At 38.8% G+C, this 27,275-nt stretch overlaps 2 protein-coding genes across 2 annotated transcripts; both read left to right on the plus strand.

Annotated features, from left to right (window-relative positions):
* Positions 1 to 9,384: 9,384 nt before the first annotated feature.
* On the plus strand, positions 9,385 to 12,412 carry LOC145582386 (replication factor C subunit 2). The gene is made up of 7 exons (XM_081639388.1): positions 9,385 to 9,625; positions 10,450 to 10,556; positions 10,672 to 10,773; positions 10,894 to 11,089; positions 11,460 to 11,588; positions 11,671 to 11,865; positions 11,948 to 12,412. Exons 1-7 carry the CDS (start codon positions 9,473 to 9,475, stop codon positions 12,056 to 12,058), a joined length of 993 nt encoding a protein of 330 aa, XP_081495514.1. The 5' UTR covers positions 9,385 to 9,472; the 3' UTR covers positions 12,059 to 12,412.
* Positions 12,413 to 13,590: 1,178 nt separating this feature from the next.
* LOC145582397 (large ribosomal subunit protein eL24-like) lies at positions 13,591 to 16,401 on the plus strand. The gene is made up of 5 exons (XM_081639398.1): positions 13,591 to 13,748; positions 15,325 to 15,400; positions 15,519 to 15,620; positions 15,777 to 15,925; positions 16,069 to 16,401. The coding sequence occupies exons 1-5, from the start codon at positions 13,738 to 13,740 to the stop codon at positions 16,217 to 16,219; spliced, it is 489 nt and encodes a 162-aa protein (XP_081495524.1). The 5' UTR covers positions 13,591 to 13,737; the 3' UTR covers positions 16,220 to 16,401.
* The last annotated feature ends 10,874 nt before the right edge of the window (positions 16,402 to 27,275 follow it).

Genomic DNA, 27,275 nt, shown 5'->3' on the forward strand with positions numbered 1-27,275 from the left:
CATTACTAGTGAGGAAAACTCCAACAATCCCCCACTAATGCAAAACGGACATGAGATCATGAAATCTGAACAGTAAAATGAAAGTCTTAGTACTTAAATGCTAGTATCCAAAGGTTTGAACTAACACATTAGTACACAAGGTTTTCAACACTTCCCTAGTGAGTATCCTAAGATTTGAACTCCTAGGAGCGAGGAAGGGACCTTGAATGCACATACCTTGACTTTAGAGCTTAAGCAACTCCGCCAATCTTGGCCTACACCTTGGGCTCTCATAAGTACTTCAGGAAAACTACACCACAATTTTCCCTTGAAGGAGGCCACCCCTCGTACTCACGTAGGTGTTCCGTCTGTGTATAAAATACACATTCCCAGCACATCTAGGGTCTTTCCTTGCAGGCTTAAAACACATTCAAGCACCTTGAAAACCCAAGATTTTCTGTGCAGTGGAATAAGAACATTAAGAACGAAAAGTTCAACCCTATCAACTCGACGGTGCATCTATCAATCCACTACTCAATGAGCTCTTAGGCTAGATGCATTAAGGGATACTCCCAACCTCAGTCATTCGGTACCACTATCGTTCCCTACTCGAGAAGTATCAGGGCTAGTGATTCTAATTTATTTAAGAATCACTATCGTTCCCACCTCTCAAGCAACTGGGCTAGTAGTATTAAGAGCAAGCAATGCTAAACCTTCCACTTTCGGTGTCATTATCAATCCTACTCTAAGAGCCACTGGGCTAACGGTCTTAAATCCACTTAAGAACCATTATCAATCCCTGCTCAAAGAATAACTGGACAAATGACATTAAGAGACACGCTCAACCTTACTGAATCCACCTGATCAACAAACCACTGAAAAAGGTTATAGATTCAATAAACATAAATGGTGTAAATCCAACAATGAGTCAACCAAAACAAGGCTCCAGACCCATTCAGAACAAAAGTTCAACAAATTTAAACATTTCGGTGTGTCCATGTAAGCTGTCACAATTGACCACCCAATCTGGGTTATGGACATATTAAGAGCACTTAAAGCTCAACCTGCAAGCATCAAGCAACAAGTCTACCAAAGCATCTCATAACCATATAAATTAGAGGGTCATTACGCCAGATCACTTCAGGATGTAGACTCAACTTTTAAACTTCGTCACAAGAATAATTTAAAATACCCCACAGGATCTTAAATATATTCTCTTAGACAATCAAGCACTTACCTGTGCTTCATCCTAGTATAAGGACCTGCTTGATTCTTCTTTGCTTTCACGTACTCTAACATGAGTATCATCTCCACAAGATCTGTCTAACTTTGTCACTACATCTGTAGTTCCTAACAACATACATAGACACTTGTGAAAAATAATGTAGAGAACATTAGGATCAACTTACCCCCACAATGAACAAACTTCCAGAGATTAATTTTTGCAACAATGATCTTCTTGACCATGTCATCCAATCTAATGAACCTTTGCTTCATAATGGATAGTGTACAACAATTTGTTTCGTAGCTCACTCGAAACAGAGCACCACTCTTCATCATGTAAAAATCATACACTTAAGAGGTTCAACTAATCATCGTTGTTCATTCAATCATTGTCTCTTATAGTTTACTAGATAGGTACTTGAGAAACTTTCTCACTTTAACCTTCATCCCTGTACTAACTGAAACTCAAACAATAATTGAGTAATTCTCTCTTAACAAACAGAATGAACAATATAGTTTACAACAAAACCACTACACGTCAAGAATAGTTTGTTCATCATTTAGATTGCAAATCATTAGCACATTTGAATCAAACATCAAGGCCAAATCACGAAAATAACTCTGGCTTAGACATGATAAATATAATTTACCAAACCACTTTCTCTACATCACAATAATGAGATTGATGCGTACCTTTGTTAGTTCATCGGCATACTGCCTAGAACCATTCTGCTTATCACATTATCTTGTACTTGTCTCTTGGCTTAGAGACACACATACATCTTTATCTTAATTAACAACATGCATGTGAAGTTAACAACTTATGATCATTCTAGCAAATGAACTCTATCAATGCGAACCATAGTAACATCACACATGCATCAAGAAGTTCAACTCACATGCCAAGAAAAACTTAACATAACAAGTTAGAGTACTCAAATCTAACCCCCACTCACCATACATATCACAAAGGATATAACATCATGAGCAAGAATACCTCATTTTCTAAGTTGACACCTGTGTATGCGTTTTAAATACACACCCTTGATTTACAATCAACCATGCTAGGAAGCTTAAGCAACCTTACCGCAAATCAGACAAGCTTAGAACAATCCAGGTGAGTCATAAGAGCTGGTCAGCACCAAACTTACAGAATAAATCCTAACAACATAGTATCTTACCTTTAGCCCATTTCCAATCAACTCACCTTGAAAGATACTTACAACAGATGGATTTCTGATAGCAAGGCAAGATATACTCTTCTCAAACATATCAGACTCAAAGAGAGTGCACAACTCGCGTTAACATGCTTCTTTCCACAACTAGTCAATCAGGTTTATCCATATGGTTCAGGATTTTTCCATTCACCACTACATGAATATATACCACACAACAAACATCTACATACAACTTTCGATCAAGAAAGTAAAACCAAGATGATATAACACTAGTTTAAGCTTTAATCCAATACACCTTAGATGATGAACTCATCAACTTTACTGGCAGAATAAAGCGTAGGAAGCAAGAACAATTCCTATGAACGAGCAAAACTAACATGTCATGTCATAGGAAAACATATACTCGAGACATTTCAAGGATTTAACATATCAAGCTCGTACATGATAAACGTAGCAGATATTCAGCATACATATCACCCACAGTCCCACGAGCCTTCATGCTTTATGTGAAACATATCTAGAAGTCAATTCTTTATTATTGGAAACCCCCACATCACAGATACCACATGAAAATAATCATGAATCAGGTAACAAATTAGGGAGTATAAACCAAATTCTTGGGTGAAATACTTACTAAACAAATAAACAACTGATACATATCTGCAACCCCCCACAATACTAACATTCACAGAATATTAATAGTTTTTAAAGACATATAGAATGTTAATTCCCATCCTTACCTCATGTGGGGCACTTATACTTCAAACTTGCACGACCATTCTAGCTTTGTTAAGTCAAGCCTTTTTATTCTGCTAATAAGCACGGAAATCAACCCGGTCTCAACTAGACCATCAACAAGAAAAATAATTGCTACACCTCTAGCCAATTAAATACATTTCAAGTTCGTGAACAAAGCTAATTAAGATCACAAGAATTAAAATAAACAATAATTCTAAAACCCTTTTTAATCTAAAAAAGAGACACTTATAAGCTTATCACATACTCCGTGCTCAACAAAACATTGTCCATGATTAGGAAAAATAACAATAAAAACACTATCATAAGAAAGAACACATGTCATCCCTAATCTACTAGGACAAAACACATTAAAGTCTATGAACATAAATAAATTACCATTGGACGAAACATACATTAGCAGAAATAAATTTCTTGCAAAACAACAAGTCAATAAATAGATAGCCACAGATAAACGTCTCTTACGGAAACCTTCCTCCTCAGAACCACTCATTTTACAAGAGTAAAACTAACATACTAGTCAGTTACAAGATCTAACTCATCTCATCCCCACATTGCATTAAAATAGCTCATAATAATAAATTATGCATATATACAGGGGCACATAATAATAGACACAAATATTATGTAAAGTTAGAAATTGATAAACATTAATATATATACGAGAAGGAACTTATCTGATTACGAGCAAATACTGAAGCCATTGACGAGCCTAGAAAATTACTCCGAAACATCTAGCAGTTGCATCTTCAAAAACGCAATACCCACCAGACTAACAGAGACAGCTAACTTAAGCTTTGGTTATTAGTCCACTCGATTGATGCAGGAACATCTGTTCCTGCTATCCCGTACAACATCAATTTTAATTTTCATGAAATTACCATCATGAGACCATGGGACACAGTTGACTTTTCAATAACTTCATTTATATATCATCAACATATGGACTGCCGCTCCACTTTGATTCACAAATTCTTATTATTTAACCAATAATATTAAATCCTCCAACTTAACGACAATTCGATCGCCTAACTCGACATATATTCTTGAAGCCTAATTCAACTCCAAATCAAAAAACAAATTGACGGCAAAATCTCCTAATCGTTGAGGATAAATACTCCTTGATTAACCGACTTATTTTCCGAAACAAGAATTTGATTTGTACGGAACAGAATTAATTTCCATACCAAAATAAAACCAACGATTGATAACCAATGTGACGAATGCTTCAACGAAAGAACAATTACATCGAAATCATTTGCAACAAATACCCTTTTTTCTTGATCAAAAAAATTGTTCGAAACATTATAATCTCCATCTCCAATTAAACAATTTGCATAATTGAATACTCCAGGAATCAACAGTATAATAAATTAATATTATTTCGCTTCTAAATTGTTGGTAAAATACCTGTTGATTCCAATAACAAAATAGAGAAGATGAAAGGGAAAAATACTTGATTGAAGATCTCAACTCACGGTCGCGCCGTGGAACAATAATCCACTGCCTTAGAAGAGAAATACGCCACCACCGGTACAGGTTTCCTGATGACGCACGCCCCCCAAGTTTAACGCAACTCTCCCCGTAATTCGTGCACCCGAACCCGAAGAGTGGAATTACTCAAGAACTGTTCAGATCTCAAAGGGTAGGTTTTGTTTTGTGTTTAGGTTATTTCAATAATGAAATTAACTTGGTTTTTAATAAAGGCCAATGAGTTGTATTTATAGGAGTAATAAGGAAAAGAGACAAGCAGCTTGAGCCTCACGCAAGGCCCATATACTCGGTTGGGCTTGCGAGTAGAGAGCTATAGCTCACTCGCAGGGAGCTCTCGCTCGGACTGCCGCAAGTGAAAACAGGGGGCGAGCTAGTAACTCTCCCGTAGGAGAGCTATAGCTCGGGTCTCCAGCTAGCCAAAGAAGAAGCGAGCTAGTAGCTCACGCGTAGGAGAGCTATAGCTCGGATCTGCTGGACACTACTGATGGCAACGAGCTCTAGCTCGACCATGCCGTAGGCATTCCCAGCATCCGAGCTCTAGCTCTCTTGCTAGCTCGGCCTTGATCAATCCCCTAGACTTGCATTCTCCATCATTCCCTCTCTAACTCTTTGCACACTCACTTGATGAAACTCCGATTTGCATTACTAGTGAGGAAAACTCCAACAACATGACAGAGATAACAAACGTCCGTTAAGATTTTTATCTCAAAAAAGCAACCACAAACAGTTTCAAGCTTCTTGCCCATTAACGGATTTCGAAAATGTATGTACTCGTCAAGACTTCAATGATGGAATTTCAATGGTGGAAGAAAATATAAATTACCCTTTGAGGTTAACTATGCCCTGAATTTCTCTATTTGACTTCGCTGCCATTAATTTTTCGGTGTTGGTGTCGACGTCGGCGTAAGAAGAAGAAAGATGAAGGTGGGTTGGTTGCGGGAAGAAGAAAGATGAAGGTGGGTAGATTGCGGGAAGAAGAACAAGATGGTGGTTGATTTTTAGTTGTGGGTCAAAGGGGAAAGAGATGATGGTTGTTACTGGACTGCCGGTGGTGGTTTATAGGAAGAAGCAGGAGATGGCAATTTGTTCCAGTAATGGTGATAAGTAGGAGGAATAAGGAAGTCCGAGGTAAGCGTCGCGAGTCACGATTTTCATGAACAAAGTGGTCCCATCTTTTTGAAGTTTTGTATTATTAACATAAATGTCATTGAGATAAATGAAGATGTTTATCACCGGTATCAAATGGGGCTCGCTCTTATTATAAACTTCTCTTATTCGAACTTATTAGCTCTCATTTTATCGTATCTAAATTTACTATTCTTTATATTTTCTTATATAAACTAATTTGAACTTATTATAGACATAAAAAGTGGCAATAAGGTTAGGAGAATTGAGCCTAAATTAAATAATTTCATACTTGTATACCTTAAGTGTATTGGTTTGATTGATACATAGTTGTAAGATACTGAGTTGAATAGAATAAAATAGTGTATTGGGTGGTGCAATCTACCTTATAAAAAGCCAAAAATCATTAAATGAGGGCAGAAATAATAACGAAAAATTTAGGGGGCATTTAGAAAGCTCTTTGTACAATCAAATTATAGTGCGAATAATAAAAGATTGTCATGAATAGTGGAAAGCCGTAGCTTTCGCAATAATAAAAGTTGAGGTACTAAGATTATAAGCACGACTAACTAAAGTTATTGCCTATATTACCCCTATAGACAACTCTAGTTGATCTAGTGTTATATGAATAGAGAACATTAAGGTCCTGTTTGGTAATTAGCGGTTAGCTGATTGGTAAGAGATGTTTGCATTAGTTGTTTTGACTAGCTGGTTGCATTAGCTGTTTTGACTAACTGATTTATAAGAGAGCTTTTTATGTAGAGTTGTTTGGTAAAATTAGTTTATTATTTGCAGTTGTTTGTTAGTTGAACATATGAAATGACAATTTAGGACTTTTTTTTTTTTTTTTTTTTTTTTTTTTTTTTTTTTTTACTTTGACTAGATTAAGAAATTGGGAGGGCAAGAATGTGAATAAGAGTAACTTTTAGCATAAAATAGTCTTTTGACATCCATTACTCAATAAGCTAATCTAAAAAGTTCTATGGCCCTGTTTGGTAGTTAGCTTATTGGGGGTATATTAGCTTATTTGACTAACTTTAGCTGATTGACTAGTCAAACAAGCTAATACTAGTGTTTGGTAGTAAGCTTATTGAAAGAGCTTATTCCACTAAATAAGCTCTTTTTGAAAAAGCTCATTTTAGAAGCTTTTTCAATTAGCTTATTCATTAATTATTGTGAAATGACACTTATAACCTCATTTAATTTAAAATCCTATCTAAACTACCTACCTCACAATTAGCCTATTGGTCATTTCACATACTCAATCACCTTTAAGCTATCAGCTATTTACCAAACACTTTTATATAATAAGTTAGTCAAATCAGTTAATAAAATCAGCTAGTCAAAATCAGCTAACTCAATCAGCTTCAGCTTTCAGCTTTCTCCCAAACAAGGCCTATTTTTTTAGCTTTTTACAAATTAGCTTATTTGCCTCAATAAGCTCATTTAAAAAGCTCTTTTGCCAAACAGCCAAATTAGATGATTTATGTAGTCAAACCTCTAATTTGGTCAAATAAGCTCATTTATGGTCAAAACTCTAATTACCAAACATGGCCTAAGAATATGACAGCTAATTACTCTTATTAATCTAACACCATTTATATTTACTAGGGCAGCTAACGCGCGCGTCATAGATAGCCATATCTTGAAGGTTTTTTTGGTTTGGCTTTTAAATCACAAAATTAGTTAAATTAACAATAAGAGAAATTTTTCCTAAAAAAAAAAAACAATAAGAGAAAATATGTAATCAACTATATTTAGGTGGTATAAATGTTCAAGACAACTAACATTTATGAAAGCATAAAAGTACATAAATATTTTAGAGGGTATAGTTGTCTAAACACTATTCATTAAAATAGCATCTACATATTAATGAGGGTATGTATGTAAATACACATTTTGAAGGGTATAATTGGCATTACACTATTCATAAGAGTATGTTTCTACTTTTTATAAGGTAGGGATTTTCATTAGTAGAATTGTACATGGTCAGTTACAATTATACCCTTCACTACATATACTAGAATATACGGGTACATAGTACTACTTTACGTCTTTACCCACTTTGGTAGTTTGGTTACGGACTTACGGGAGTTAAGCTAAAATACGGTCCCTCAACTTTGCCATTAGTAGCACATTTGGTCCCTAATCTTTAAAATGAAGCAAAAAGGTCCCTCAACCACCCTTTCCTCACCATTTCTGGTGGAGAAACTTCCTAGTCAGCAAAGTTTAGGGGTGTCAATGCCAACTAAGCCAAAGTTCAAGGACTTCCAGCGATGAGTCAGCAAAAGTTTAGGGACTACACTTGTTTTTTTTCAAACAAAAGTTTAGGGACTTGTTAGATTACAAGTCATTAATTAAATTAATATAAATAAAAGCTTACTTATTTATAAAGTGAGTTTTTATTAACCAAATATTTATAAAGCGAGTTGGCAAGGATAAAATTGCTAATAAAATTTGATAATCATGATGTATTTATATATATATATATATATATATATATATATATATATATATATATATATATATATATATATATATATATATATATATATATTTTATATCATTCCTTTAGTTCCTACCATTTTTTGATAATCAATATTTATTTATTTATTTATTTTTAATTTTTTTTACAATATATCCCTACCAAACTCATTAACCACATATCTTCAAATCCTAACTCCTAACCCTTAACCCCTTATATATTTCACACGCCAATATAAATTGAAATATAAATAAATAAAACCAATAAATTTATTATGTTTTCAAAGTGAGTGATGAGTAAGACAAACCCAAACTTTGTAATATAAAACTAAATAAAATTATGAAACTAGAATAAAAATAATACCACCCTACTTTTCTCATAATTGATATTTTATTTTTCATGAGTTTATGTTCTAAAAGGTTTTCACTTTTTTGGGTTGTTGTGTGTCAATTTCAAGGTTTTTCCCCTACGTGTTTTGTGTTCTAAATGATTTTCAATTTTTTTAGGTTTTACGTGAGACAATTTTAAGGGTTTACCTATTTTTCCCTTTTTTTCTTATGTTAATTTCTAGGAGAGCATAATTGCCTTAGATTATTGACTAAATGTGTGACCATTAATTCACTCTTAGCTTAAATTATCTCACTTAAATATTTTTATTTTTATAAAGCAAATAATTTTTACTAAAATTTAATTGGTTTAGTTGAAATTAAATTAGTTTAATTGAATGGGCTAAAACTTATAATCACTTTGTATGGGAGCACCATGTGTCCCATAGGTCCCTAAACTTTGGCCTATAATCATTACATTAGCCACCTTACCCTATAAGTCCCTAAACTTTCATTTCTAATTTTATTAATGCCAACTCATTAGTTGAAGGTCCCTAAACTGTGCATTTAAAATCATTAAATTTGTTGCCACATGTGCACTAAGGTCCCTAAACTATGCCTAGTAAGCTAATTTGTACCTGAAAAGTGAGTCATTGGTGGTTGAGGGACCATTTTACTTCATTTGAAAGTTGAGGGACTAAATTGCTACAAATACCGAAGTTCAAGGACCGTATTTTAGCTTAACTCGACTTACGGAGTATAAACTTTTGACTTTCTTTGCACCAAAACATAAACTTGACTCTCTCCTTGAGTATATTTTTCGCCCTAATCAAACTCTTACTCATAAATCACTCAATAGTGAAGAAACTGGGTTAAGCTTTGTTAGTGTGGAATAGCACTTAGCAATGGCGTCTTCTTCATCTAATAGCGGGTACGAGGTACCATGGGTGGAGAAGTACCGACCCAGCAAAGTTTCCGACATCGTCGGCAACGAGGATGCTGTCTCTCGCCTCCAAGTCATTGCTCGCGATGGCAACATGCCTAACCTCATCCTAGCCGTACTATTTCTCTCTCCCCCTTTAATTCCTCTTTTAATTTGGATGAACTAGACTAAATTTTACATTATTCATGTCTGAAATTAGTTAATTTTGATGGGTTTTGCACTTTTTTGTTTTCCCGCCATTTTTATATCTGGTTTTTTTTTTTTTTTTTTTTTTTTTTGTTGGGGGAAGTTCTCGAATTGGAGCTTTCTTTTGCAAATTTAGTACTGACAACTGGGTTTGGCTTTTTCCAGTGCAATATTCTGTGTTTGTATTGATTTTCCGTGTTTTGATTGAAACCCTAATTGGTATTGTAGTTAACAATTTTGCAATTAATGTAATTGAATAATCTAATAAAGTCATTTGTCATACATTATTGGAATGTTTGTGGTGAAAATGTTGATTGTTGTGTGCAGTTTTACTGTAAAATAGTGCAAATTGCTGTTTTTGATGCGTTATCTAATGCTTTAGATTCATAAAAGGCAGAATTAGGATAGATAAACCATTTACAGAATTTACTCAAGGAAAGAGGGAAGCTTCAAGTTTGATCCTTTCTTCCCCCTTTTCCTGTCATGTCCTGTGCTGGGATATCGAAGGGTTTATTTTTTTACGAGCATAACCACTATTGATACGGTATCTTGTAAATTGTATAATCGTTCCCAAGCAGCACATTTTGTGGAATCTGTGTTCGTTTTAGCCATGGGAAGATGGGGTTATGCAAACAGATAATATAGAATGGACTGAATGACTGTATGTCCACCTTTAATTAGTATGGTGATGGAGTTACTTAGGCTTTTATATGCTCTATGTCGCCTACTGATAAGCACCATTTGGATGTTTAGGGTCCCCCGGGTACAGGAAAAACAACAAGCATACTCGCTCTTGCACATGAACTTTTAGGACCAAACTGCAAGGAAGGAGTTCTGGAGTTGAATGCTTCAGATGATAGGTATTCCTACCTCCCCCCCCCCCCCCCCTCTCTCTCTCTCTCTCTTCCTCCCGAAAGACGTTGTACTGCTCACAAGGTCTCTTAGATACTTACTGCATTTTTTTCTTTTTGTCAGGGGAATTGATGTTGTCAGGAACAAAATTAAAATGTTTGCGCAGAAGAAAGTTACTCTCCCTCCTGGGCGACACAAGATAGTTATATTGGATGAAGCTGACAGGTAAAACTGTACTGAGATATTCTAATATGTGCTATATTCATCATTTCTGATTTCTGACACTCCTTTTATGACTCTATGTGTTCCTTTTTCGAATTTTTGGGCTATATTGGGTTGAAACAGCATGACATCTGGAGCTCAACAAGCTTTGAGAAGGACAATGGAAATATACTCAAACACTACTCGCTTTGCGCTTGCATGTAATACATCTTCAAAAATCATTGAGCCAATTCAGAGTAGATGTGCATTGGTCCGATTTACAAGGTTGTCAGATCAAGAAATTCTTGGTCGTCTCATGATAATCATTGAGGCTGAACAGGTAGTCTCCTTCTGTCAACTTACTTTAGCTGAAGCTGGATTGTTGGGTGTTAGTTTTTAGGTAGATTTGCTTTCGCTTGGTCTTGTTATTGGGGGATAAATTATTGGCTTATGACTTTATGAGTTGCGATAGTCATCGCTGAGGCTCATCTAGATTTCATACTTCATGATATTCATTACTTTTTAGTCTTTATTAATTAGTCTGTGACTGCATTTTGTTACTATAAAGTATGAATGCTAAAGAGTGGTTAGGTTTGTTCATGTTACATTAGTCCCCTCCCTCCTCCCCCTCTTCAATTTTCCATGCATTGCATGTTGGTTTGCTCAATTTCTATTGCTGAAATAGGCTTTTGTGTGTATTGGCGATAAAGGTTCCATATGTTCCAGAAGGTCTTGAAGCTATAATTTTCACTGCTGATGGTGATATGCGGCAAGCTCTGAATAACTTGCAGGCTACCTTCAGTGGATTCCGATTTGTCAACCAGGAAAATGTCTTTAAGGTTGCTTCTGAAAACTGTGTTTTTTAGCTTATGTCAGAAAATTGGTTATTGTTATCTGATTGTGTACTATTTTTTGTCTCAGGTTTGTGATCAGCCTCATCCTTTGCACGTTAAGAACATGATCCGAAATGTGCTTGAAGGAAAGTTTGATGATGCTTGTTCTGGTATGAAAGGCCTCTATGATATGGGTTACTCCCCTACTGACATAATCACTACACTTTTCCGTGTTGTTAAAAACTATGACATGGCCGAGTATTTGAAGTTGGAATTCATGAAGGTATGAGTATATGCTTGTAGGACTTGTACCTTTACATTCCCCACTTCTGGTGCAAGCCCTGATTTCTCTTTCATGTGTACAGGAAACTGGGTTTACCCATATGAGAATTTGCGATGGAGTTGGCTCCTATCTTCAGCTATGTGGACTTCTGGCTAAGCTATCACTTGTCAGGGAGACAGCCAAAGCAGCCTGATAGTTCTGTTAGATGGTTGAAGCATGGTTCTCCTCCACCTGTTTCCATTTTCCAGTGACTTCGGATTGTGCAAAAAGTTTCTCCTCTGTAGATTTAGCTGTTATTTTGTGTAGGAGTTGAATTGCTGTAAGAAAATTGCATTCCTTGCTTGTATCTAGGCCGAGCCTGGGTTATCTAGGAATACATACAGATTTAAGTTTATCCAGGCATGCTTTTTCTCAAAGAAGACTGAAAACCAGTTAGATATTTACTGATCTACTTATGCTTGTAGCTAATGACGATTTCTCACTGGTCATGGAATTGAAGCAGGGAAATTTTTAGCTCTTTGGTGATGTAATCATGGGTTGATTTATATATTTTGTGGCTAATGTCTTGTGCCTTCTTTGATTTTCTCTGAATGTGTCTTCTAAAGCAATTGGAAGATTTCAACCGTGCTTAAGAAAGACTATAAGCTATTTTACACTCTACACTAGTATTGTAAGCATTGATGTGCTGTGCTAGTTTAAATAATTACCTAGCCTAGGCATCAATTTCTTGAGAGTTTGCGATTCAATTTCTCAAGGTTGATAAAAGTAAGCACACAAATAATGAAAAGGAAAAAGAAAAAAAAAACAAAAATAAAATCTTGCACAAACAAAAATAATCTATGGAGGTCTTGGTTTATAATCTACCTTATGCATTTTATATAAAAAAAATTGACACCAACAATACAAAACTTTGACACCAAAAACGCATTAAATGAGATCAATGATTGAAATTTTTACCATAAAAAAATATACTTAAAAAAAGAATAAGTAATAATAAAGAGATTTATGACTTTATTTATAGATAATCGTTTTTGAGACTAGAAGACAATGATACCTACTTTATGTTAATAATTTCCACTGTTAATCCCTGTATGTATGAGTAATTTCTACACTCTATATGAGTATTTACTACTTTCTCTGACACTTTTTAATTTTTATGCTTTGACCATTTCTCTCTCACAAATGATTCCAAATGTAAAGATTGACAGCGACAGAGGAAGTACAAAATATGTCTTACATTAAACTATTAAAGGCATCTAAGAGTGTTTTCTCATTTCAAAATTCTAAAAGCGAGTTAATATGGTCAAATGACCTTAAAAATACTGTATGTCTTACATTAAAGGCATCAATTTTTTGTTCTTCACTTAACATCATCATTTTGCCACTCTCTTCGTAGACAATTCCTCTATTTTTTTGTTCATCAGTTAGAGCTTGTTCACTTCAACTTAATTTCAGTTAAGATCAATTTAATTCAGTTTAGCTCCTAATTTCCTTCTCTCATAAAAAATTTATTTTAGTTCTATTCACTTCAACTTCAATTTGTTCAATTCAGTTCATTACTTTCTTCACTTACATCATCATTATGGTTCATTATTTAGACATTTTTATTTTTAACTTTTTTCACATAAAATTAATTTAAAGTAAAAAAAAGTCATTTACAATTTTACATTAATCTTAGTTAAGGTAAGGCCCAAAACAAGTGAAAAGAGCCCAATTGGTAGGCGGTACTTGATTGAGCAAAGTAACACAAAAACAAGAAATCACAAACACAAAAAATAAAGCTAGGGTTTCGTCGCTTCTCTCTCTGGTTTGGCGACTCAGGGCAAAGCACAACTGTAAGACGATCACTGTAAGCCCCGCCAGCCAGTCGTCATGGTTCTCAAGTAATTTTCTTTCTCTTCACTTTTTCTTCATTGTAATTTAGCGTTTATGCGCCAATTTTTAATGAAATCTGATATTAATCTTATTTTCTGATTGTTTTTGCAAAATCTAATGCGGCATTGTGAATATCAATTTATGGGTTATAGATGTAGCATCTTATTGGGTTGGAAATGAGTTTTTGCGAGTTTGTTTAAATGGCTTATTTGAGCTTGATTTTTTGGGTTGTTTGTAAATTATGATTGGGAGAATGTTGAAGGGTTTAGGGTTTTAAGAGTGGTTTATTTAGTGTTTTTGGGTTATTTGAAAATTCATGAGATTTGAGGAACTGGGTCATTGAATATGCCTTAGATTAGTAGGATCAATGAGTAAATTTGGTGTCTTGTAAAACCATAGCTTGTGGATGACTGGATTGTGCATACCCAGAGTGAACTTATAATTGAATATTGTGGCAATGCTGAGCCTATTTTGTAGTTGAGGGATTTCGGGTTTGCGCAATGTGGGAAAGTGAGAGTGCTGGGAGTGCAAGGCTGGATTTATGGAGTGAATGTTTGAAAAAGAGATAGTATAAAGAGAGGACTTTAGCATTTGTGAACTGATGATTCTAAGGTTGTTTATTCATATTATCAAGTTATTTCATGGTTTGGAGAAGAATTGCTGTTTTAAGTCTTACTTCGGTTATGGTTTGAGTAAAATGTGAACACGTCGTGGATTATTGAGTTTTTGTTTGAGCTGACTCGAGGATGAAATTGCAACACTTGTTAAGTTATTGACCTAATCATCGATCTCAAACTTGTGTTGAGCTAGATTAATACACTTTTATATGAAGTTTTATGTTTTTGGAAGAGGTTGTTGTCTACTGTGATTTTAAGTGATTCCATTTGCATTAGATTGGTACGATCATTGGCTTTGGTATGAGAAATGATAGCCTATGGATTGTTTATACCGATACCCTAGGGTTAAGCATTTATATGAAAGTTATGGGACTTGTGGCTAGATTAAGCCTATTTTGTTGTTCAGCAAGTTGAAACAGGTGGTATGTTGGGAAGTTAATCTGCCTGGCAGGGTTTATTTGGACTAAAAGGTTTGAAACATAAGGGATTGGAGCTTGGACATTGGGTAAAGAGAGGATCCAACAGTTCGGAATTAATGGCTCTGAGTTTTTTTATTTGATGTATTATGTATACATTGGTATCAATTCATTGTTCTTGTTTGGTTTGGAGAAAGAATTGGAGTTGAGTCATACTGATTACTATTTGGGGTTTGTGAATGGGTTGTGGATAATTGAGCTTTTGTTTGAATTGACTATTGAACGAATTAATCATGCTTATTGACCTAGCTCTCTATCTCAAACTTGCATTGGGCTTGACTGATACACTTCATTATGAAGTTTTATGTTTTTGAGGTCGTTATCTATTGCGATTCTAAGGGCATTATACATTGTGATTGTGCATCTGTTTATGATTTTATTTTTCTTTTTGAATAACATACCCTTCTTTATAATCTGCCTTACCCTTCCATGTATATAGCTGTTTACTTTGCTTTGGATTAACCTGGTCTTGCTCAAACTGTGAACTCCAGGACGGAACTTTGCCGCTTTAGTGGTGCAAAGATATACCCTGGAAGGGGTATCAGGTTTGTTCGTTCAGATTCTCAGGTAAGCTATTCTGATAATTGTTGAAGTTTCACTTCGTAACTTGGTGTGTTTTGCTGCTGACTTCATATTCATGAGGATTAATGAAAGCTAACCAATCTTTGGTAAATCTTTCTTGAAGGTATTCCTTTTTGTCAATTCAAAATGTAAAAGGTACTTCCACAACCGTCTGAAGCCTGCAAAGCTCTGCTGGACTGCCGTTTATCGGAAACAACATAAGAAGGTAATAAACCTCCTCTCTCTCTTTCCATATTTCTATTTGTGATCTTATCTACAGATTAATCTGTAGTTGTGTAATGGGGAGTCACTTCTGGTAGATTTTGATCATGAAGTGCTTAAAATATTGGTTTTTGTGTTGGTCTTTCTCCTATATGTACAGGATATCTCTGCTGAAGCTGTGAAGAAGAGGAGAAGGGCTACAAAGAAGCCTTATTCAAGGTCTATTGTTGGTGCTACATTGGAAGTTATTCAGAAGAAAAGAACCGAAAAGCCTGAAGTTAGAGATGCTGCAAGGGAGGCTGCTCTGCGGTGAGTTCACTTCCTAATTTAGTTTGCACCTGTATGTTATAGTGGCAAACATGGTTTCTATATCTCTAATGGGAGTTTTCATCTGAATTTTCCAATAATTACTCGTTTTATGAATTTTGAATGACATGTTTATGATATTGTAGTGAGATCAAGGAAAGAATCAAGAAGACCAAGGATGAAAAGAGAGCTAAGAAACAGGAAGTGTCCAAGGCACAGAAAACCCAGGGTAAAGGTGCTTCAAAGGGAGCAGCTCCAAGGGGCCCAAAGATTGGTGGTGGAGGTGGAAAGCGATAATCTCTTCATATACTACCATCGGACATTGTTGAAGGGAGGAATTTTTTTGCATGTCAACCTTTTGTATTTTAGTAGTAAAAATTCTAATCCTAGAGGGTGTTGAGTGAAATGAATTTTGTGTACTCAATTTTGTTACTCGAGATTTTATTATATGCAGCGAAAGCCTTGTTATATGAGTTTGATGATCTGGTATTGTAGGAGTTTTTGACTTCGGTTAATTTTGGGACTAAATCTGAAACAAGGTTTTGTGGATAGAGCTCGAGCTGGGCCAACTCTACGCTTCTCTAAAAGATCTATTGTAGCACTTGGGTTGAGAATTCAGGGGTAATGATACCATGATTACCATCCATGAAGAACCTATTCATAGTATTTAACAATTTGCCTTTGCAACTGTCTGCAAAATTGACACTTACCCTCTGGAGTTTTAATTAGAACGGCATTCTGTATTTGCCCATCCTGATCGTTGAACTTTAGGTGCTGTAACCCTGTGACAATCTGGATCTTGAAAGCAGAGCAGTGAGCTAATTAGATTTGCCAGGGTCTACGCTTTGATTGAGCAACAGCAAGTTTAGCTCATTTGAGTTGCTGGAAATCCTGGAACAACAGAGTTGCAGAAGCTTAAAGCTTTGTACACATTTTGCAGAGGTTAACTGTACCTTTCTAGCAATACCTGAATGGCTTCAGCAACAGCAGTAACTTAATTTTGGACTCAAATCAATTCTCTGTTTAAGTTGATCTCCATGAAGATGAACAAGAAGAAAGTAATGATCTTGCTGGATTTGTTTAAAATCCAGGTCTCTTGTCAAACCAACACATAAATTAACGATTATGTCACCATAAAGATTAGGCATGGGTACCTCAAAAACTGCAGGATTCTTAGTTTAGATACAAGAAACTGAAGTTAGAAATACACTTCCTCAGAGTTTATCTCGCGAGTATGTACTTGCAACTTTATGAGTTTACGCTACTTCTTTGGAGTATTGAAGTGCATTAAGATTAAGTTTCTATTTCATATTAGAGCGTCTAAGTTTATTACTGTATATGGCTTACTATGCACAAACATATTCATGTACTTGTTCCCCAACCATGTATGAATGCATCATCATTGATCATTGCCAGTGACATATCTCCAACTATTTAACTACCACATACAATAAGAATTCACAAATTGGCGATCACACCAATTGTTGGAGCATAAAATATGGTCACCGGTTGTCATTGGGCATATCATCGACAATGGGAAAATTAAAACCAGGCCTTGTTTGATAACAGTTTATAAATTATGGTAATGAGAATGGATTTATATATATATATATATATATGAAAAGGAATCTCATGTTCATTCCCATAATCACTCAAGATGACCCTTAAATTGTCTATTTAGACTACCCTTGTTCTTAGCACTTAGATACACATATAAATCTCAAATATGACATGTCCCGAAATAATAGAACTGGATAATAAAATGAGTAGCCCACTAAATTTATTTAGTTATTATTATATAAAGGGAAATTCTCACTGATAATCATCTATTATTTTTTTTTCTCAATGGTAAAGGGTGCAACTTTTAATTATCCTTGGTAACCAAACATTAATATGATTAATTAAATGGTAACATGTGTTTTAGTATTGGTTAATTATTTAACCAGGGTTTAGTTCTTGAGATGCGAAAAGACAATTTTGCCCCCCATTTATTTTACCCCAACCAACTGTGTCTAATCAAATTAAGTGAACTGGTTTGATCGTTCATCTTCATCAGTTGGAAAAATTGAACTCAGAGAATTGGGGAGCAATTTGCGAAGAATTTCAATCAAAAAATCACGAGCGATCTTCTAAAATCTGGGTTTTTGAGTTAGTAGGGTTTTAATCAAACAAATTGGGGTTTTTTTTGGGGGATTGTTTGGTGAATTGCGAGGGACTTGGTGAAACAGATTCTTAGGTTTGCTGGGTGAAGTACGATCGAATTCTGTTCGTAAGGCTTGCAAGATCTAATTTTTAGCCATTATCTGAGGAAAATTACAACATAAAACTCGATTCGAAGCCAGGTATGATTATATTTTTTGCAATTTGTTGTGCTATGCTCTGTTTTCGTGTGTTAGGGTATGATTCTTATAGTGTTTGTTGTTATTGTGTTGTTTGGTTGTGTATTTGTTGCAGAATGGGTGATGTTGTAGTGTTGCAATTTCAATATAGGGGTATTGATGTTTCTGTGAATGTTGAGGATGCTGATAAGGTGAATTTAATAGACCTCATAGTTGAGTATTGGGAGAAGGCTAAGGAAAATAGTGTACAAACACCCCAAAACCCGACTTTTCAATATGTGTATAAAATGAAGCATGTGTCTCTGAATTTTGATGCTGATTTGATGAAGATGTTTGCTAACCTACCTGATAAGAAAGAGATATATGTATGGGTAGGGGATGTCCTTAAGGATACTAAGATAGTGTCTGCTGCTAGGTCACTTGTTTTAGGTAAATCACCCATGGAAGTTGATAAACAAGTAGTTAATGAAATAGGAAGTCCTAGTGCTAGCAATCCTAAGCTGACCCCTAGAAGGAGACAGAACACTGTGGTTGAAGCTGAGGTTATTTCTGAAGAAGAATTTGAGAGGCATGTTGCTAGTTTGAATAAGGCAAAGCCTGCACCCATTGTTGAAAGTTATATACCTGAAGGAACTGACATTGAAGCAACTTGGGATGATGTCTTAAGGGATGGACCTATAAGAGGCAGAGGGAAAGGGAGAGGTAGAGGGAGAGGGAGAGGTCAGGGGAGAGGGAGAGGAAGGGGTACTGGGAGAGGAAGAGGGAGAAGCAGGGGTAGGGGTAATGCAGTTGAAAATTGGTTTAATATTTCACCAACACCATGGCAAGTTGATCAACCCATAGATTATGAATATCCTCTGTTAGACCATGAACCTCAACCTCAGACAGAACATGATCCTCAGTCACAACATGAATCCCAACCACAAATCCCAATTGAAATCAGTCTCCAACAATCACAATCACAATCCCAGCCTTGTACCCAACCTATGATTGCACCATTAGCAAACACTGGAGAGTTTGGTGGAGGGCAGAATTCTGAATCATCCAAGTCCTCTAGGGCAACAACCATTTTTAGGAGAAAACTTCCTAGGACTACTGCAAAGAGGAAGGGAATTGTGATTAGTGCTAGTGCTTCTGGTGGTGACACTGATATGAACACTGTTAGTGTAGTTGGGAGTAGAAGAAGGAGTAGTTCAGGTAGCTTGGGGGCTGGTAGTAATGGGAATGACAATAATCAAAGCCTGTCTTTATATGAAGAATAAGATGATGGGGGTTATGAACCAAATGAGAGTGATGAGGGGTCAGATACTGATGAGAGTGTTGACACTGAAGATGAATTATCTCAGGATGAGTATGGCCCAATGGTTGAGGATACTTTTGATCTATTTGATGAGCCTGCTTTTGAGTGTGTTAAGGATGAGGATAATTACTTTAGTAAGCTTTACAATAATGGGGAAGTGTATCAGGATATGGGTTTTGGGAGAATAGAGTTGAAACCTTGGCAACTATTCATGGACAAACAACATCTTAGGGATGTTGTAAGGGACTATTGTATTCAATGTGGCTTTTCATTGGTAGTGGACTATGCAAACAACTTAAGATACACAGTTAGATGTTCTGATGCACATTGTTAGTGGAGATTACATGCTGCTGTTATGCCAGATGGAACCACTTGGGCCATTAAGGGGATTCAAAACTCTGAACACACCTGCCAAGGGTTGGAGTCTAGGAACAGTATGGTTAATGTTAGGTGGGCAAAAAGGGTCTTGCTGGAGGACATTAGAGCAAACAATGACATACCTGCTAAGTCATTGAATGAACTTCTTTGGAAAAGGTTTGGTGTAGAAATGGCTCAGTCAACACTGTACAGAGTGAGAGCAAAGACATTAGAAGAAATCCATGGAGGGCATGATGTATCTTACAAGCTGCTGCCACTTTATTGTGATGTTATTAAAAATTTGAACCCCAATTCATTGGCACACTGTGTTTGGAATCCAGCAACCCATCCAGAAAGCCCATTAGCATTCAAGAGCATTTTCATATCATTTAAACCTGTTTTGGATGGACTATTTGCTGGCTGTAGAAGCATTATTGGGGTGGATGGGACTCACCTAAAGGGGAACTATGGTGGAGTTCTACTTTCAGCTATTGCTTTGGATGCAAACAATGAATTGTTTCCAGTTGCCTGGGCAATAGTTGAAGCTGAAAACACTGATACATGGAAGTTTTTCATCTGGCATTTGAAGAATGCATTGAAGGATAGTGGAAGAGGAGATGAATGGTGTATCATCTCAGATAGGCAAAAGGTAAACTCTTATGACTTGTCCTGGTTTTTTAGTTCATAGTTTACTAAATTTTGTTGCTGACTCACTTATGAACATGTGTGTGAAATCTAGGGTATACAAGCTGCACTAACTGAATTATGGCCTAAATCTGGTAGAAGATACTGCTGCAAACATCTTGTCAAGAACTTCAAGGGGGAATTCCCAGGATTACTCATGTTCTCACTCTTTTGGAAGGCAGCTGGGGCTTATAACCCTTTTACTTTCAGAAAAGCAATGGAAGCTCTCCAGAAGGCTAATCCCTTGGCATTAGTTTGGTTGTCAAAAGTGGGACCCCAATCAACATGGTCAAAACATGCTTTCAACCCTAACATAAAGTGTGATGTGAATAAGTCAAATTTTGTAGAGAGCTTTAATGCTTCTCTAGGAATCAACAGATGCAGACCTGTTCTCACTTTACTTGAAGGTAGCCTTATGCTTATTGTTTTAGGTGTTTTTGTCCCTCGGGAGAGTTATAACACGAAGACTGATCCGAGGCGAGCTGTACCTGCAAAACAAACGGAGACACCGGTTGGGTGGTGCTCCGCCTCCGACGCACAAGTTAGAAACTTGAAGGGAGAAAAAGGTGCGGAAATTTAGGTAGGGATCTTCTCAGATTCCAAGCTCAGGATGTCTCTATCAAAGAGTAAACGTGTAATGAATGATAAAAAAACGTGCCCTCAAAAAGAGGGACATCTCCCTATTTATAGGGTCTTTGGGATTTGTGCCCCTGATTAGGTCACCGTGCCCTAATCAGTGGTGGGCTGCGCCGCTTTGCGGCTTTCTCGGGATTTGGGCCCGAAGGCCGCCTTTTTTACCTTATTTTCTGGAGTGACACGTGTCAAGCAGAGATTGGTCCACTTTGGGACATCCTGAGGCTGACACGTGTCATCCTCTGATTGGACCACGTGGCGGGGTAAAATTACCCTTAACATTTGCCCCTCACAGATGTGACGTGGCACGCTACGTGGCATCTGTGACATGTGTCACTCTCCGATTGGCGGTAATATTACCATTAAAGAGTAGCCGTTCACCTTCTGGGTAAATTACGGAAATGCCCCCGTATTTACCCTCTATATATAGTCGTTTACCCTCATAATTTTTGGTACGTTTACAAAAAAATTTCTAGAGAGAACTTTGAGAGAGCAGAAGTCATCCGTTTGAGTCAAGCGCAAGCAAGAAAGCTCGTCCTCCAGAGACCCAGCCGGACCCGCCTAGTTTCAGATATCTCTTCAAAAGGTACCATCTCTGCCTCTCTCAGCTCTTTTTCTTTTTTCACCGCTTGTACATATTTCTTGCAATAAATGGATGCATCACCAACACACACGGCACAGCCTAGGTTAGAGTCCAGCCGGTCACCAGGGACGGCTGAGTCTAGGACTGGGAGTGCCGTCTTGGGGTGTTGGGACCACCCTTTGCCTCGGATTCCGACCAGTTACGTGTCTGTGCAGGACACAATGGCTCGGATAATGCAGACGGCGACTGATCCAAATTACAAGAGCGAAGGCTCAGGCGGCCAAACGCCTGAGGGAGAAACGTCCGGTCAGGGTGACCAGACGGCTCTGGAGAGATCCCCTCCGCGCGCCCTTCAACCCCTGCTGACTCTTTTTTGGAAGAGTGCGACCAAGGCGGCGACGAGGCCGTCTCTGCCCCCTTGGGTCAAAGTGAGGAGGAGACGGAGAGCGACAGCTTCGCCTCTACCTCTAAGAGTAGTGACGATTTACCCCCGCTTCCGGATAGCGAGGAGGAAGAAAGGAAAAAGTGGAACGAGAAGGATGATCCCTTCAACATCCACGTCTCCTCCAAGGACCGGATCCAAATGGAGGAGAACTTGAAGAATTTCACTAAAATGCACCCGCTTGGAGACGGGTATAGGATCCGAGTGCCGCCTGAGAATGGCACCGTCGCCTGGGAGGACGATCAGGAGAACGCCAACAGCTATTTCGGCTGTTATGAGGCGGCGTTCAAGGCTGGTCTCCGCTTTCCCCTTCACCAGGCGGTGAAGGCAATTTTGAGAGGCTACGACCTCGGAGTCTGGCAACTTACCCCCAACTCTTGGACAAATATTCTGGGGTATGTTGCCGCCTGCGAGTTTCAAGGGCTTAACCCCGGCTGGGAGGCTTTTGCTAGCATACATTATCTTAGCAGAAGCCCAGGCGGCTGGAGAGCGTGGTACACTCTAACCACGCAGCCCCAATATATGATGACCTTGGACAAGGTCTCGAAATTCAACGGCTGGAAGCACAGGTTCTTCCTGATGTCAGCTCCAACCAGACGGGAGAATTATGAATTCCGTCTGTACAATAAGAAGCCCGACTTGTTGGGCCGGAAGTGTGCTCTTCCTCGGGTTCCAGAGGAAGACTTTGACAAGATCATTGAGGCAGGATTTTTTGGCCTCACAGACGCGACCTTGTCAACCGGGGAGACAATAAAGGTCCCCAAGAACTGGATCCCCAAGAGTGCTTGGTTCAGGGACGAGTGCTTCCTAGCCGCCTGCGGGCTAGGGCACATGTTTTCCAAACGTATGCGCCTGAGTTTATATCCGTCTGTAGTATTTTTCTATCGAAATTGTTTTATGATATTGACCAACTTCCTTCTTTTTGCAGAGGAAGCATTAAACATGTTGCAGACGGAGAAAACCCCAAAGCGATCCTCTGCTGTCATCCGCAAGGCGCTTGCGGAAAAGGCTGCGGCTAAGGTCAAAGCCAAGGTAACAAACGCCTGACCCTTTCATAAGTTGATCTTTTAAAATCATTTTTCCCGGATGCTAACCTTAACTTTGGTTATTTTTGCAGGGAGGAGAGGTTGGAAAGTCGTTTGAGAAACAACTCAAATGGGCTAGGGAGGAGACCCCTGCCGTTCTCAACAAAATAAAAAAATCCACCTCTGCGTCAACTCCTGGCGCCTCAGCCGGTCATCAGCAGATGCGGATAGCGGGGCGTAATGAGAAGGTAGGCGGCAGCCTGGGCCTCAGCCTCGTTAACCCCGTAACAGCGACCGGGGGGTTCTCCACGCCTGCAAGCGGTTCCCGCTTGGCTGGCTCTGAAGGTAAGAACCCTTTTGAATCCCCGCTTGAGCTCGGGTGGCCTTTGCGGGTGAAATCCCATTCTCAACAGACGTCATCTTCAGACGGCCGGCAACAAATAGGTGCTGCCTTAGTTTCGCACTCATCACGTATTGATTGTGGTGCAGATCAATCTCCCCGCTGGCCAGACGTCCAAAAGCACGCAAAGGCCATGCTGGAAGCCGTCCGGAAGAGGGATAAAGACAGTATCCCTGGGATAGAGACGTTCAATCTTGAACGCATTCTATCCCTTCTGGCTGAGGTAAGAAACTTGTCAATTCAATTTTATTTTTTCCAAGTGTTTTATCCCGCCTGCAATACTCACACTGCTTGCTTTTCTGCAGGCTATGCTGCGGGTGGACGGGCTCAAACGTCCTTATTCCCGCAAACAGGAAGAGGTAAAAAGGGCCAAGAAGTCCGCCATAGACGCTGACAATATTGCTTTACACTCAACTATCATAAATGAACTTGAAACTAAAGCAATCATTATGACACAGGCGTCTAGAATCCAGCAGCTGGAGTAAGATCTGGAGGCGGCCAAGCAGCGGGCGACTGATGCTGAGACGGCTCGGAAGAAGGCGGAGGAGGCCCAGAAGAAAGTTGCTGATAGTGCCAAAAAGGCTGATGAGGCGCTCCAGAAGGCCCAGACGGACCTTGGCAATCTTCAGGGTGTTTCTGAAGAGAACACCAATCTGAAGACCAAGGTTCAAAAACTGGAGAAGGAGGCTGCTCAGGCTCAGATAAACTTTGCAGCAACCCTGGAGGCGGAGCAAAACCGTCTAGTTGCTGAGAGTGACGCTGATAATGACGCCCGGATGAAGATCGCCTGGGCTGCCCTGTACCCGGACGCGGATTATGGCGTCTGGGCACTGGCTCACAGGTACGCCGAGGACGTGGTTTACCTAAGAGAGAAGGGTGACCCAGAGCCTGAATCCTTCGACGCCTGGGTTAATGCCAACAATGAGCCCCTCGTACCTCAGCTACCTGGTCCGGGTGAAGCGCAGGAGATACCCTCAGATGATGAGGAGGAGGTTCAGGAGGAGCCGCTTGCAGGCCAGAAGTGACTTTTCAGCGGCAGTATGCCAATCTCTGTTTTTTGTCTTTCTTTTATTCAGCGGAAGTATGCCAAAACTTGTTTTTTACGGCCTGCGTGCCGAGTATATTTGTATTTATCGGCTAAGGAGCCGGGTTAATTAACAATTTCTCTTTCTCCCGGACGAGGTCCGGTTAACATTTGATCCATCACAACCGTTTGGTTGGGTGGTCTTTATGAAATGCACCGACTGAGTCGGTTTTGATAATTTTGCATTTGAATTTTTAATTTTTCATTTTTCATTTTTGCCCAACTTATCAAAAGCATGCGGCGATTTTTCATTTTTGCCTAACTAATCAATAGTCCGGCTGTCCTTGCCCCTGGACGGCTGTGTGGTTGGTTTCAAGTGGAGTTGGTTGATTGACTTGAAAACGTCTGATGCTGTAAAGAGCATGATATGTTTGCAAGTCAATCAATCACAATAGTGATTGCCCCAAACCAAGTGCACAGCCGTACACCAACAGGCGTTCCAGTTACTACCCAGACGGTGCTTATCCGTCTTGGTAGAGATTTCATAGCCATTGCACGACTCCTTTGCCCCAATTGAGGTAGGAATTGCAATTTGGAATAAATAACCAAGTGAGATCTTCAGCCGGTGACCGACTAATGCCCCAGGGCATTCGGTATTCGGCAACTTGATCATTCTTCACCGATCATTTTGGTCAGACGGCTATGAGTTGACCAATTTGGTCGTTCAATTTTTGTCGTCTGCATGGGTACGTAGAACCGACAAAGTCTGTTCTCTGCGACGATTGCACCCGGAGGGGTGTCACCGGACGCCTTTGTCCATGTTGGGACAGGCGATTTTATAAAATGAGCAACCATCCGGCCATTTTAGCCTCTGGTCTTGTTTGAGACCGGTTGTATAGCCACTAAACGTTTTTGTGCTTAGTTTTTAGTCAGTATTGAATTTACACTAAGTATCGAACTTAGTTTTTTAAACAAGCGATTCTGTCTGGGTATTACCCAGACGGACAGGCAAATATTTGATCATACTAAGTATCAAACTTAGTTAGGTAAATGAAGGATCCGTCTGAGTATTACCCAGGCAGATAATCAGGCAGTTGAATAAACAAAGTATCAAACTTAAATAAACAAGGGATCCGAGTATTACCCAGGCGGTCCAACAAATGTAACCTTTACTAAGTGTCAAACTTAGTTAGGTAAAAGAAGAATCCGCGTGGGTATTACCCGGATGGATAATCAAACGATAACTCAATTTTGCAAACAAATTCTGAATCTTCATTAATTGACTCACTGTTTACAAAAAGTTTACAATCTCAGAAGTAGTACTTTTTTAGATTGTCTACATTCCAATATCTAGGCAGACGCCTGCCGTCTGGAGTTTCCAGGCGGTAGGTGTCATCCCTTACTTCTTCATAGATCCGGTAGGGGCCTTCCCAATTTGGGGTTAGCTTCCCCAACTCATTGGCCCTACCGGTTGCCTCCATTTTTCGTAACACTAAGTCGTCAACTTTCAAAGGACGCTTGTGTACTTTTTTGTTGTAGGCTCTCGTCATTCTCAGACGGTAAATCTCATGACGCAAGGCGGCATTGCCCCTCCGTTCTGGGAGTGAATCCAATGCCAAGCGCATTGCTTCCCAATTTGCCTCTTCATCATATAGCATGACTCTGAGGGTCGGCTCGTAATGTTCGATGGGCAAGACGGCTTCAGCACCGTAAACCATGAGAAATGGGGTTTCACCGGTTGCCCCTTTTGCTGTTGTCCGGATGGCCCATAGGACATGGATTAACTCTTCTGCCCATAAGCCACCGGCTCTTTTTATTTTCTTTTTAATGCCGTCTGAGATGAGTTTATTGAAGGCTTCAACTTGGCCGTTTGCTTAGGGCCGACCAAACGATGCAAAATAGCTTGAGATCCCCTGATATCCCAACCAAGTTTTTAGCTGAGGCGTCTCAAACTGAGGACCATTATCAAACACCATAGACATAGGTACCCCATACCGAGTGATAATGTTTTTCCAGATGAAGGAAATCACGTCTGAGGTTTTGATATTTTTAACCGCCTCAGCTTCTACCCACTTGGTGAAATAATCCACATCCACCAAGATGTAGCGCTTTCCGCCTGGAGCAGGCGTGTAAGGACCTAGAATGTCCATGCCCCATTTTGCAAACGGGATTGGGCTGTGGATGGCCGTCAGATCAGTAGCCGGACGGTGAATGAGTTTGCCAAATTTTTGGCACTTGTCACATTTCTTTACCAACTCCTTAGCGTCTGCCTCAAGAGTGGGCCAAAAATAATGTCGTCTGGCTCTGACGGCTAGGGACTTGCCGCCTATGTGAGAGGCGCAGAATCCCGAGTGAAATTCTTCGAGAACTTCTTTCCCCTTTTCTGGGGTGACACACTTCAACAAAGGCTTCAGAAACCCCGCCTTGAAGAGTTCTCCATTTTTCAACTCGAATCTTGCAGCTCGTTTTTTCAGGACGACTGCCTCCTGTGGCGAATCAGGAAGTGTGCCGTCTGAAAGGTAGGCCCGGATGCCATCTATCCAGGTAGAGCTTCGGTCTAGAATTC

Source organism: Chenopodium album, chromosome 2 (assembly GCF_948465745.1).
Source record: "Chenopodium album chromosome 2, dcCheAlbu1.1, whole genome shotgun sequence".
Taxonomy (NCBI): domain Eukaryota; kingdom Viridiplantae; phylum Streptophyta; class Magnoliopsida; order Caryophyllales; family Amaranthaceae; genus Chenopodium; species Chenopodium album.

Bases quoted from the DNA above. Each gene is read 5' to 3' on its own strand.
- LOC145582386 (XM_081639388.1), top strand. From the start codon at position 9,473: ATGGCGTCTTCTTCATCTAATAGCGGGTACGAGGTACCATGGGTGGAG. The intron at 10,774-10,893 runs GTAAAACTGTAC...GGGTTGAAACAG, and splicing joins ATATTGGATGAAGCTGACAG to CATGACATCTGGAGCTCAAC. The intron at 11,866-11,947 runs GTATGAGTATAT...TCATGTGTACAG, and splicing joins TGAAGTTGGAATTCATGAAG to GAAACTGGGTTTACCCATAT.
- LOC145582397 (XM_081639398.1), top strand. The intron at 15,621-15,776 runs GTAATAAACCTC...CTATATGTACAG, and splicing joins ATCGGAAACAACATAAGAAG to GATATCTCTGCTGAAGCTGT. The intron at 15,926-16,068 runs GTGAGTTCACTT...ATGATATTGTAG, and splicing joins GCAAGGGAGGCTGCTCTGCG to TGAGATCAAGGAAAGAATCA.